General features: G+C 36.0%; 1 protein-coding gene across 4 annotated transcripts in view; it reads right to left on the bottom strand.

Moving 5' to 3' along the window:
• Positions 1-4660: 4660 nt before the first annotated feature.
• The window catches only part of ARID4B (AT-rich interaction domain 4B), an 85003-nt gene continuing 76183 nt past the window's right edge, over positions 4661-13480 (bottom strand). For all 4 annotated transcript variants that reach the window (XM_058166185.1, XM_058166174.1, XM_058166201.1 and 1 more), the window contains 4 exons: positions 10338-10448; positions 9633-9848; positions 8347-8493; positions 4661-6407 (listed from right to left, as the gene is read on the bottom strand). In XM_058166185.1, coding sequence (XP_058022168.1) covers positions 6277-6407; positions 8347-8493; positions 9633-9848; positions 10338-10448 — 605 coding nt within the window. In that variant the 3' untranslated portion in view covers positions 4661-6276. The remainder of the gene's footprint in view (positions 6408-8346; positions 8494-9632; positions 9849-10337; positions 10449-13480) is intronic.

Raw genomic sequence — 13480 nt, 5'->3', positions numbered from 1 at the left:
TTTCTTTAATAAGTTGGGTTTTTACTTGTTAGCTGCTCAGAATGGTTTTGGAGTCAAGCAGTCTCTTAATAAAATTTTAAATGTTTAAGCAAACCAGTAATGAGCTGGAGGGTCGAATCATGTTTATTTAACTATGGTTTATTGAATAAACTGGCTGTAGGCTGGCAGCTATAAGCACCGAAGCACTATCCAATGTAGTTGTAATTGAAGTTCTGTATCTAATATAGGAGGGTCAGTTTGGTGTAAGCATCAGGTTATAGTTTGGGAGGGCATGAGTTCTAGTTCTGCCTTGGGCACAAAGCCAACTGGAAGATCTTGGGCCAGTCACTTCCTCTCAGCCCTAGGAAGAGGCAATGGCAACTATTTCTGAAAAACCTTGCCAAGAAAACTGCAGGGACTTTTCTGGACAGTCTCTGAGAACTGGAAATGGCAGAAGAAAAAACACAGTTTACAAAGTAAAAACAGTTTACTTTCTGATTTACAAGGTTCCTAGACCTAGGTGTACTTAACAGGTGGATTGAGCTGCCTAGGGAACGTAGTGTGCTGAGTTTAATGATGTTCAGAATGACTGCTGTTTTACAAGGAGATTGAAGTGGACTCCAACCCAGCCTATCTCTAGAATAGATCATAGCATTAGGAGTGAATTACTTTATGGTAGTATTTCTCAATCTTGGTAAATTTAAGATGCATGGTTTTTATCTCCCAGAATTCCCCAGCCATCTGTTTGTAGGAGAAGTCTGGAAGCTTAAATCTACATGTCTTAAAATTGCCAAGATCGGGAAACCTTGTGTCAAGGGTTTGCCTTTAGATGACTACTTCTTTCTAATTATAAAATAAAGCCATGCATTTAAACCAGAATATTAAAAAAAACTTTTTTAAAAAAATGTAAATTAGAGTGACATATCATATTTTGCTCCTGGATAAATGCAAGGGTCTGCTATCACTGTCTATTAAGATTTGATTTCTCCATATATTTCAGTCGACTGTTTTCATTTCCTCTTGTAGAGACAGAAATTACAGATTTCTGTCCCGGAAGTCTGAGTTCGAAAAACGAGATAAGAGCACTCTAACGTTTATGTCTTCTATGTAGTATGCAAGCGTTTAATTGCGGTAGTATTTCGACCGCAAGGCTGAAGCATTCCGTTTTTGTCTCCCCGTCGCCGGCGTTGTACGTCATATCGAGCTAATAGACTCGATTGAAAAAGAACTTGCGCGCTCTCTGCTGGGTGTCCTATTCAGAAATGCTAGATGGTAGCAAAGAGACTCTTAAGAACAAAAAGCAGGAAACGAGAGATACATTTACTTAGTCCAGTATTTTAAGTACGTCAGTAAAGCCGTGACCCGCTATCCCTCACTCCCAAATGCTTAACTGGTCTTTTTGTTATACCAATTGTGACCTTGTTACTCATTTAATGATCTATTCCATTTTTTACACTGATTAAGTGTCATCAAATAATTGTCGGTTATTTTTTTCATTTATAATTCAAAAATACATCTGTATCTTTCAAACTTAGGGAGCTTTATAAACCCCATATTAACAAACGTACGGATATTAAAGGGAAAGATAGCATGTTGTATGTTCTCATTATCAATTTTACATTTTACAGCATAAGGTTGACCAAGTCTTTTTAAGTATTTTCTCAAGGACCAATAAACACACAAAAAAATGATAGTTTGAATTAATCTCATACTTAAATCATGCTTTGTGTTCTTTTAAACCCAACCATTTTTATTGACTTGTTTTTGTAAATATTACTCCACTTTTTGTAAATATTAATATCTACTGGAATGGTTTTTTTAAACATTTATAAATATTGTAGATTTAAAAGCATCCATTCCCCATAACAATCGTGAGAGTTTTAGATGATGCATCTTTGCTTACTTACAAATTTAAAATATACTTGATTGAATATATTGCTATATTTCAGGCAATCAAATTATCTCTTACAAAATGCAAATAAGTTTAAATCTTGATTGGTTATAAGATGATTCAAGTGTTAATACCTCTGCTTCCACAGGATTTAAAAATTTCTAATTTTCAAACTAGGATTGTTCCATATAAGAACAATAGTAACAAATATGCTTTCATTTCTACATTTTTACGGTAAGTATGTTTTGCATCACCTAATGCAGTAAAGCTATGTATTGCTAATTACAGATTCAGACTCCAAGATTTGGAGTGCAAGGGGCTACCTGGAATACAACCTTTAGGAATATAGTTTGGACTCTTTCAAGAGAAGGAAGTGCAAGGTCCTGGGCTGGGCATCACCAAGTAGTTATACGCAAGCCTTACTGAAGTACAGCTTCAGTGCTGCTGGGATATGCTGGCTTCTCTGGTGAGGTAAAAAGATTAAATTGCAACCAGTTCTTTTAAATAAATATACCATGTAATTTAATTCTTGTACTTGGAAAGTATTGCAAGTATTGAGTCTGGTGGCTCAACGGACTAAGCAGTCTGTTATTAACACAGCTGCTTGCAATTACTGCAAGTTCAACTCCCACCAGGCCCAAGGTTGACTCAGCCTTCCATCCTTTATAAGGTAGGTAAAATGAGGACCCAGATTGTTGGGGGCAATAAGTTGACTTTGTATATAAATATACAAATGGATGAGATTATTGCTTAACACAATGTAAGCCGCCCTGAGTCTTCGGAGAAGGGTGGGATATAAATTCAAATAAAATAAAATTTTAAAAAAAGCTTACAAATGGGATTTTAATGTGGTGGTTATATGGCAACTTTTAAACTCTTCATAAGTGAGTTTTTTTACATTTGTAAAGCTCCTTTTTTGCATTTGCAACCAGAAAGCTCAACTGACCAGTTTATCAAAATTAGATTTATTGTGAGTCCCAAAGACCAAAACCCCACTTAAAGCACACTAATATTTTATGAGAGGATAGTGCCAAATTGCTTTCCACAATATCTTTATTGTTAAATCTATAAACTATTATGTAGAAACGAATTCTGCTTATTTCCCTGTTGTTTTTTTATTGGAAACAATATTTTAAGAAGCTAACACAGCTTTCCAAAGATTGGTTGTAAGAGCACTTCGTAGCAAGTATCCTTTTCAAGCAGAATACAACATTTCATGTGTAAAACACCCAGATGCTGAATTGTTTGTGAATGCACCAGAATTGAAATTAGTTTTGCTAATAACTGGGACATTGAATACAACCTAATTATTTTTGGTAAACTGCAATCTCAGCTCATGTGAACAAGTTTGAAAAAGTAACAGATCTCTTCCAAATTGTTTGGAAAAGAAGCAGTCAGACAGCCCCATTATGATTTATTTATGAACAACAATGTCCTGGTGCACGCTACTTAAAATATGTTTGCTTCATCTGTAAATAGACAACATTAATAATAAATTATAGATAGCTCTATCAGTGGATTGTTTAGCATATCCAAATCATGTTCTCTGCTTTGTTCCTCTCAGAGGGAAAGCCAAAGAAAAAAAAATGGAAATATACTGCATTTTATTTGAGGCATTTGTTCCACAAGAATTCTAAACCTTTCTTTGGATAAAAGAGCTTACAAAATACCACAAAACACAACCGTCTGCTCTTTTTTCTTATTTTGTATATCATGAGGACCAGTACAATGTCTGCAAAATTTGGAGCAATATTAGTGATACTAATTTCTAATTAGATCAATTATGGATTATTGGGGATTTTTTTCTTTTTATATAGTTGCAACTTCCTCTCTTAGAATGGGAGGGAATATTTAAAGATGCTTACCCAAATCAAGATGACAGAAATCTCTGCAGGTATGAGGGAGTTTGAAAGGTTTACAGCAGGGGTAGTCAACCTTTTTATACCTACCGCCCACTTTTGTATCTGTTAGTAGTAAAATTTTCTAACAGCCCACCGGTTCCACAGTAATATGTCGTGTATCGTCGTCTGCGCATGCCCCTTGTGCATTGTGGATTGGGTTTTTTGGGGGGGCGCTGGCTACCAGCTCTGCTTGTCTGTTACAGCTGGGTGGTGTGGGGGGAGATGCACGAGCTATTCTGGGACGAGGCTCTTTTGTTTACAGTCACACTATAGTGCCATTTAGTTTCGCTTATGTAACGTGAACTAAACTTATGTGTGGGTGATACAAATAGTATATTTTCAGAAAATTAAATTGTCATGGGGAATTTTATGAAAACCTAATGAAAATGTTTTTAAATAATGCTATGAATTTTTTTTAAAAAGTCGATTAAATTAAAAAAAAGGAAAGTGCTTCAGTATTGGACAAAACCCCTACCGTCCACCATGAAAGCTGGAACGCCCACTGGTGGGCGGTAGGGACCAGGTTGACCACCACTGGTTTATAGCCTACCTAAGAGCTTGGCTTTGGTTACCTTGTTCACTGACCAATGTTTACACATTCCCCTTTGGGCCCTTTTGATATTAAGGTAAAGGTAAAGGTTCCCCTCGCACGTACGTGCTAGTCGTTGCCGACTCTTTGATATTAGGAACTCCTAATAATTTATGGAGGTAGGAAAGATAATTTAAGCCTGAAAACTAATTGAATTTTAAGCTTGATCAAAAAGAACATTTATGTTTCCCCAGTAAAAACCGTTATTATTACCAACAAATGAACAACACTGGATTTATAGCTGAAACTGCTGAATATGCTGAAATCTCTTAATTAAACTGTTAGAAACAGAATCCAGTATTCACAAACTATGGCATTTTATTTCAGAGGCCTTTGCTTACATTTGTACAATATATTACATAATTCCATTGTCTGCAGAACCTAATATATATTTTATAGCTTTTCTTTATATGCCTTTCCTTCAATGTTTGTCAACAATTTTTACAGTCCTGTACATATCTGAAGAGTTTGAAACCATTTTCAATAAAATCAGTTACCTTTAAACACACACTACTAAGACTGAAAATGCTTTTCTTAGAAAAGTCAAATGTAAAGATTCGGACACTCTAGCATCTACAAACAGAATGTTTGAAATTCTTACATGTTGTATTGCCAGAAAAAGAAAAAAAAAACATGCCAGCCCTCATAAGCCCAGCCAAAAGAAGTACACAGAACTACAATTAAAACAGTAAAACAATCTGTACAGTAAAGTACTGTGTATTAACAGTGCCAGGTATTAAATAGCTCGAATGAACACTCCCGCAATATACAAATGTCTTACAAAGTTGTGTAATTAAATACAAGTGCCAAACGAGAGGGCATGGGTTCCATACAACATAAAGTCAATAGAAGTGAAAACAGCTGAGTTGATTTTGGATTTTATACAAGGCAATTAAAAAAAAATCATTTCAACCACTCAGTTAGCTATTTATATTATAAACAACTATCCCTTTGTGGCAATGTTCTTCTCAACAATGACTTAATATTAACACCCTTTACTCCTTCTTGAAGACCTCTCAATTGCAGCTCATAATAAAATAAGCATTACTAAAGAAATATTTGTTGCTTTAACTGAAAAGAAACCTTTACAAGAAAACACAAAAATATAAGTGTTATAATTCATTATGAATAAATATACACTTTAAACTGGCTAAATACAATCTTTGTACATTAAGATTTAATACAGTTTGTTAGCCGTTTTCTTCCTTTTTCACAATGTATTTTTATCAAAATTAAAAAAAATACTGATTCATAGAAAAATGGCAAAGTACAGTAGTTTCATTCCAATTCATGGGCTATCAAAAACCCACGATAACCTATTTTGCCTAATTCAAACCTGTAAACATTAGTCAGCCTTTTAAGCAGAATCCTTATATTTGGTTGTCAATCTGATGAAAAACATCCTGTTAACGGCAGGTTTGGAACTGAATTACCTGTGCTTGACTTGTACAGTTATAGTCACCATTAAGGCAACAGTTAAAAAACAATTATCTTGTAAAAATGAAAATAGGTTCATTTTTCCTAAAGAATGGAAAAATATCAAATGTTCCAGCTTTAACAAAATACCAGGGAATATGTGAACAGTAAGCCACTTTAATGTTTTAATTTGGCCTACCCAACAACTGCACGCTTACCACATTGATTCTACTGGCAGTGAACAACTTCCATTTGCCACAGTGGAAGGCCTTCAATTCATTCAACATACAATTCCCAGACAAGTTGGAAACAATTATTGCTTGAGGAAAAGCAGTCTGTTGTACTTTTTCTTCATAAAAGTGCACTTAAGTGCAAAGTTAGCTTGTCAAGATTTTTTTTTAAATACAAAATAGTGCTTGTCTGAATTTTGTGCCACTGTGCAGTATAAAAAGTGGCTCTCGGCAGCCATTAAGTGCAAAGTGCTTCGGCAAGTCTTGCTGTCACCTGCACTCAACTGACATTCCATTCTGTGATGAATTGGACACGGGTGGGTCTGCTAAACTTAACATAACTGCTGCCGTAATGGTACTGGAGGAAGGCGAGGAAGAAGAGGAGGATGTGGTAGCAGCACCTGCAATGATAGTAGTAAACAAATAAATTGTCCCATCTGAATGTTTGCTACTAAAACTGAAATAAAGTATGATTCATATTCATATTGATACTGATTGGTTCCCGACTGTTTATTTGTACCCTATGACTATCATTAAGTGTTGTACCTTAGAATTCTTGATAATCTTTTCTTTTATGTACACTGAGAGCATATGCACCAAGACAAATTCCTTGTGTGTCCAATTATTGGCCAATAAAAAACTCTATTCTATTCTATTCGTATGTATATTTTAGAAAAGTCTAGTAGCTCAACCCTTGTAGTCTACAAAGTAACTGTAAGGACTTTTTGGCCTTGTAATTGTAAACTGTAATTTACGGCCACAATTGAGCCCAAAATTTATGTTGTTAAGGGAGGCATTTATTAAATGGGTTTTGCCTCATTTTATGACATTTCTTGCCACAGTGGTTAAGTAAATCATTGCCGTTGATAAGTTAGTAACATGGTTGTTAAGTGAATCTGGCTTCCCCATTGACTTTGCTGATCAGAAGGTTGCAAAAGGGGATCATGTGACCTTGGGACACAGCAACGATCGTAAGTATGACTCAGTTACCAAGCATCTGAATTTTGATCACATGATCATGGGCATGCTACAAAGGTCATAAGTATGATAAACTGTCATAAGTCACTTTTTTCAGTGCTGTTGTAACTTTGAATGGTCACTAAATGAACTGTTGTAAGTCAAGGACTAGCTGTAGTTATGCACAATTATGGACACTTTTATTCTGAATTAAGTTAAGAAAAGGGAAGACTGCTCCCTTAATAAGGCTAACTATCCCTATTTTTTATAATGGATCTCTGAGAATTCACTAAAATCTTGTAGTGTTATATTCTGTTAAAATAAGAAAAAACGTGGGATGACCAAGTTGCTTATTTTATATTTTTGAAGAAACCCAGATAATTTAGTGCTCCTTTATAAGTGCATTTCCAACTTATAAACAGTAAATCTTTTAACTTCTATAAAAAGCAGTTATCAGAGTACTTTTTCTGAATTTAAAACTGCAGCATCAGGCAGATCCTTTGTTCAAATTATGCCCAAATACATACAAATTATGCCCCCAAGGCCTATGTATGTTTTCACTTGCTTTCAGAATTGAATATTGCTCAAATGCATGTGTTCATTGTCATCAGTCAATATGTAAAATAATGTTAAGGCCCTGCCATATTGAATACAGAGTTGGGATACACAAAAAGAAATTGGCACCGTTCTAAACAAATGGCACTTAAGGTGGTCTGTGTTATTACAATGGAAAGTGTAACTTTTTCTTACACATGCCAAAAGTAATTATCAGAAATATAAGGATAAATACTAGAAGTGACAGTTTGTGGATAGTATGAAAATTAGTTGCTGGCATTTAAATAGTTAAAATATTAGTCTGAACTCTGCCTGTAGTAGCTCTATTTTTAAAAAATCTATGCATGAGGCAAAAAGTTGGCTAGTTTTTCCCACTCACCCCTCCAGAAATGGATGTTGTTGACTAAATAATTGTAATGAAATAACTCTCTCGTTCTTCCAAAGTTGCTTGCATCCCCCCTGCCCACCAATACTAACAAGGTTAAGAATTTTTAAAAATCCATTTGTATTTGCAGATTTTAAGCTTGAAAATAATAGGTGAGATAAAACAGAGGGGTTGATCCTTATTCTAGACTCTAGAAAACGCTAAAATTCTATAGATTCTATAGATCTAAAAACCCATATGGAACAACCAAGCCTGTTATGAATACTTTTCTTACAAAAACATTTTCTTTTTTCAAGCAAGAAATTTCAGTTCAAACTCATTAAATATAACCCTAACAGTTGCAGAGTAAGACCCTAATATTTTAAGACAATTAAGGGTGAAATTCTAAGTTTAGGAACTCTATTTAGTCCCAGAAAAAAAAAGGGGGGGCACTAATCACTTACTTTCCCGCTCTTTTTTCTTCAAACGCTTTCTTCTTCTATCAATGGAAGCCACTTCAGATTTTAAAGACATGTAGTGTTTCCTGATTTCCTGAAGTTTTTCTTGAAGGATTGAAATGCGTTCTGCACTGGTCATATTTTCTAAGTCAGCTGGAAAATAAAGCAACTTTTATTAGCCCAAATCAAAATCCCAGTTCATTTTTATTTAGTGAGAGCAATGCATATAAAGCATTTCATTCACCATCTCTCAACAATGGAATCCAATCCAATGGAAAAAGCAATTCTTGACAAAATGAATAGATAACTGTTGCTCAGGCTTATAATATTATTCTTATTAGTCAGTGGAGACCAATTTTCATAAATTACATTTGTTCAATCCCTCAGAGCTAGTTACTTATGCATTAGAGTAATTATGATATTTATACCAGTATGTCAGTTAATTAACAATTACACATTTTGTTTCTGTGAGCCAAAATTGGAAAAAAACAGTAGGAAAGGCTATGTGATAAAGTTAAAACTTTTTCCCATAAATATGTAGTAGGTAAACATGATGGAAATAAAGCCAGTGTAATAATGGAATATTTAGTAAAAGATTCAATATGGACCGGAGAATAAGATAAGAATATTAAAAATCCTTTTGGTTGTTTAATTACTTATGGATAAAGGTTTAATGAATCCTTGGTGTTAGGATTAGGTTTGGGACTAGGAATGTTATGTGAGAATTCTGTTGTTTGTATGAAACTTAAGAAGGCTATAATGATGTAATGAAGAGTGTATAATGCAATGTACAGGTACTTTTTCCTTAACCTGTCAAGAGTGAAACTTTGGGAGCTACGTGCCTTGTCATTTCAACTTGTCATTAGAGGAAGGGAGTGTTGGTTACAAACAGGTTAACTGGAGCAACCAAACTTCTACAGCTCCATTGAAGTGAAAAGTGAAGTGAAAAGTAACATAGGAAGCCATGTATGGATATGATAGAAATAATAATGGTTTTCAGTAATACAAACTGATGGAGAGGTATAGTGAACAGTGTAGATATAAATTAGGTGTAATTAGATTTCTTTTAATCTCCTCCCCCTTTTAATTGATTTTTACTACTACTTATACTTTTTAGAGCCTTGCATAGTTATGCTTTTTCATATAGTCTACTGATTGTATTTTATTGCATCATATGGAAATGAAAGGTTATGTTCATTCTTGAGAATTCAGCAGATTTGAATTCAAAACACTTGGTATACACTTCCAGAATTCATGAGAGGCAAACTCAGCCATAGGAAATCTTTACTTACATAATTGAAAACTCCATTTGTAAAGTTTTGGCAAACGACTGTTCTGTTCTTTGAGATCGGAATCTTTTTCTCCATTTTTCCCACATTTCCCAGGAGACTGTATTCTAGCTGGAGCTTTTGTATGCTGAGATTTCACCCCTGTAGAAACCGATTTTGCTGGCTGGGATTTGGTAATACTTTCTCCAGCGGAAAGTTCTTCACTATCACTACTGTTCGCTGAAAGACGAGACAACAAATGAACTTTATAGGCTTAGATTGATAAACATTCCAGCACTTCAAATACTTATATACAGTCACAAAAAGCATTATCTTCTTGTCCTCCAATAAAATATATAATGGAATATTTTCATAGACAAATTAAAAACTTGCATTGTTTTTAGAGATAATTAAGAATATGACTCACTTGGGGGGCACTGCACAGTTTCCTAAGGGTGGAAGCAATCTTTAAGCGGGGTTCAATTTAGAATGTTTTGGCAGGCTGAAAGAGGAAGGGGAAGTACTTTTAAAGGATCTTTGGGGGAGATCAGAGAGGGCTGCAGAGAGAAGGAACCACCAAAAATTGCTTCCTCTCTAGTCTGTCAATATAAGTATACGGTATGAAACTTTTCTTTCTTCCTGATTTCAGAAGGATACTTTTGGATTCAGCTCATGATCTATTCATGTTTTAAGACGAAGTTTTACACTCCATCAATTTGCCATACTTACTACTTTTGTTCTTCTTTTTGTTGTTCACCACAGATGTTTTATGACTTCTTTTCTGCTTTTTCGAAGGACCACCACCCTGGTTATCTTTATGTCTTTTCTGGCCTGTACAAGCTTTATTAACATAAAAACAAGATATTTTTACATGAATATATCAGAAACACATTTCAATTTTTATCATTATATCATTTTACCATAATCTACTATTTTACAGTGATAACCTTCTTACAACCTAGTTGAAAACAGTGCAACTGGCTTCAAAATGGCTGTAGCTTAACATAAAAACATTTTAAAATGCATTAATTTAATTTTTTAAAATAATAATCAGACAGCTTCATTAAGCTATCAGGAAACAATGTAGTAACATTTTAAAAAGAAAAGAGAGAACAGAATTTTCAAAAATTCAGTAATCAGTAATTGGTTTCTACCAGTTTGCCCTGGTCTGGGGTGAACCGGTAGTGGCAGCGGCGGAAGGCTCCACCCACGTGCCAGGACACCACCACGGACGCTCTGTGCATGTGCAGAAGGTTCTGCGCACGTGCAGAAGTGCCCCCACGCGGTCCCAGTTCCGAACCGGTAGCGAAGGTAAGTGGAACCCTTACTGGTTAAAATCTTATTCATACTAAATAGGAAAGGATTATGAACCTGACATAACTTCTCTCAACTGAAGATTCTGGACTAGACATAAAGGCAGTCTCGTGTAGAAACCAATACACTAATCAGACTTGAATGTAAACAGCATATGAACTAATTACATGGTCATTTTATTCTGGGAAGATATGTAACTGACATGTCAGCTGAAGTGAATTAAGGCACTCCTGGCCATTGCCTCCTCCAGAGAACGATTGGGACACACACACACACACACACACACACACACACACACACACACACACAGAAACTCTTTATTTTCTCTATCTGGGACAATATGACTTCATACAGTACAGGAAGATCTACCAACTTTTTGGAACTGTGATATCCTCCTCCCCTCCCTCAATGAGCACCTCCACCTTGCCTGGATTCAATTTCAATTTATTATCCTTCACTGAATCTACTATTGACTGCAGTAGACTTTCAGGAGAACCAAACCATTATTTGATAATGTTACAGGGATCATTTGGGGATTATTAGTATATTAACAGTACCCAGCTCCATATTTTACAGGAGAGAGCTATAAGGAGCTCCTTATATTTCCCCTTTCAAACAGCAACTATCCCCAAATTACATAATTTGAAAGCTGTCTTAAGAGAGAGGAACAGAGCCACTTCAAAGCAATTCTTCATACAGTCATGGCCGAAATTGTTGGCACCCCAGAAATTTTTCTAGAAAAACAAGTATTTCTCACAGAAAAGTATTGCAGTAATACGTTTTGCTATACACATGTTTATTCCCTTTGTGTGTATTGTGTGTGTTTTGTGTGTAAAACAAAAAAAGGCAGGAAAAAAAGCAAATTGGACATAATGTCACACAAAACTCCAAAAATGGGCTGGACAAAATTATTGGCACCCTTTCAAAATTGTGGATAAATAAGATTGTTTCAAGCATGTGATGCGCCTTTAAACTCACCTGGGGCAAGTAACAGGTGTGGGCAATATAAAAATCACACCTGAAAACAGATAAAAAGGAGAGAAGTTCACTTAGTCTTTGCATTGTGTGCCACACTAAGCATGGACAACAGAAAGAGGAGAAGAGAACTGTCTGAGGACTTAAGAACCAAAATTGTGGGAAAATATCAACAATCTCAAGGTTACAAGTCCATCTCCAGAGATCTAGATTTGCCTTTGTCCACAGTGCGCAACATTATCAAAAAGTTTGCAACCCATGGCACTGTAGCTAATCTCCCTGGGAGTGGACGGAAGAGAAAAATTGATGAAAGGTTGCAACGCAGGATAGTCCAGATGGTGGTTAAGCAGCCCCAAACAAGTTCCAAAGAAATTCAAGCTGTCCTGCAGGCTTAGGGAACATCAATGTCAGCACAAACTATCTGTCGACATGTAAATGAAATCAAACGCTATGGCAGGAGAAGCCAAAATCCTTCTGGGAAAACATCTTGTGGACAGATGAGACCAAGATAGAGCTTTTTGGTAAAGCACATCATTCTACTGTTTACCAAAAACGGAATGAGGACTACAAAGAAAAGAACACAGTACCTACAGTGAAATATGGTGGAGGTTCAATGATGTTTTGGGGTTGTTTTGCTGCCTCTGGCACTGGGTGTCTTGACTGTGTGCAAGGCATCATGAAATCTCAGGATTACCAAAGGATTTTAACGACCCGTACGCTCCCATAGAGAGGGACTTCTCAGGGTGCCGTCCGCCAAACAATGTCGGCTGGCGGCCCCCAGGGAAAGGGCCTTCTCTGTGGGGGCTCCCACACTCTGGAACGAGCTTCCCCCGGGTTTACGCCAAATACCTGACCTTCGGACATTTCGTCACGAACTCAAGACTCATCTTTTTATCCGCGCGGGGCTGGCTTAAATTGGGATTTTAATGTTAAATTTATTAATTTTAAACGGGGTTTTTTAGTATGGTAAATTTTAATCACTGGGCTAATTTAAATAAGTTTTTTAAATCGTATTTTAAACTTGTATATTGTATTGTCGGTTTTATTATGCCTGTACACCGCCCTGAGTCCTTCGGGAGAAGGGCGGTATAAAAATCAAATAAAATAAATAAATAAATAATTTTGGGTCGCATTGTACAGCCTAGTGTCAGAAAGCTGGGTTTGCGTCCGAGATCTTGGGTCTTCCAGCAGGACAATGATCCCAAACATATGTCAAAAAGCACCCAGAAATGGATGGCAACAAAGCGCTGGAGAGTTCTGAAGTGGCCAGCAATGAGTCCAGATCTAAATCCCATTGAACACCTGTGGAGAGATCTTAAAATTGCTGTTGGGAAAAGGCGCCTTTCCAATAAGAGAGACCTGGAGCAGTTTGCAAAGGAAGAGTGGTCCAAAATTCTGGGTGAGAGGTGTAAGAAGCTTATTGATGGTTATAGGAAGTGACTGATTTCAGTTATTTTTTCCACAGGGTGTGCAACCAAATATTAAGGGTGCCAATAATTTTGTCCAGCCCATTTTTGGAGTTTTGTGTGACATTATGTCAAATTTGCTTTTTTTCCTGCCTTTTTTTGTTTTGTTCCAATACA

The sequence above is a fragment of the Ahaetulla prasina genome, chromosome 1 (genome assembly GCF_028640845.1).
Source record: "Ahaetulla prasina isolate Xishuangbanna chromosome 1, ASM2864084v1, whole genome shotgun sequence".
Classification (NCBI taxonomy): Eukaryota; Metazoa; Chordata; class Lepidosauria; order Squamata; family Colubridae; genus Ahaetulla; species Ahaetulla prasina.
Note: the sequence above shows the minus strand (reverse complement) of the source record. Positions and strands in the feature narration are given on the sequence as shown.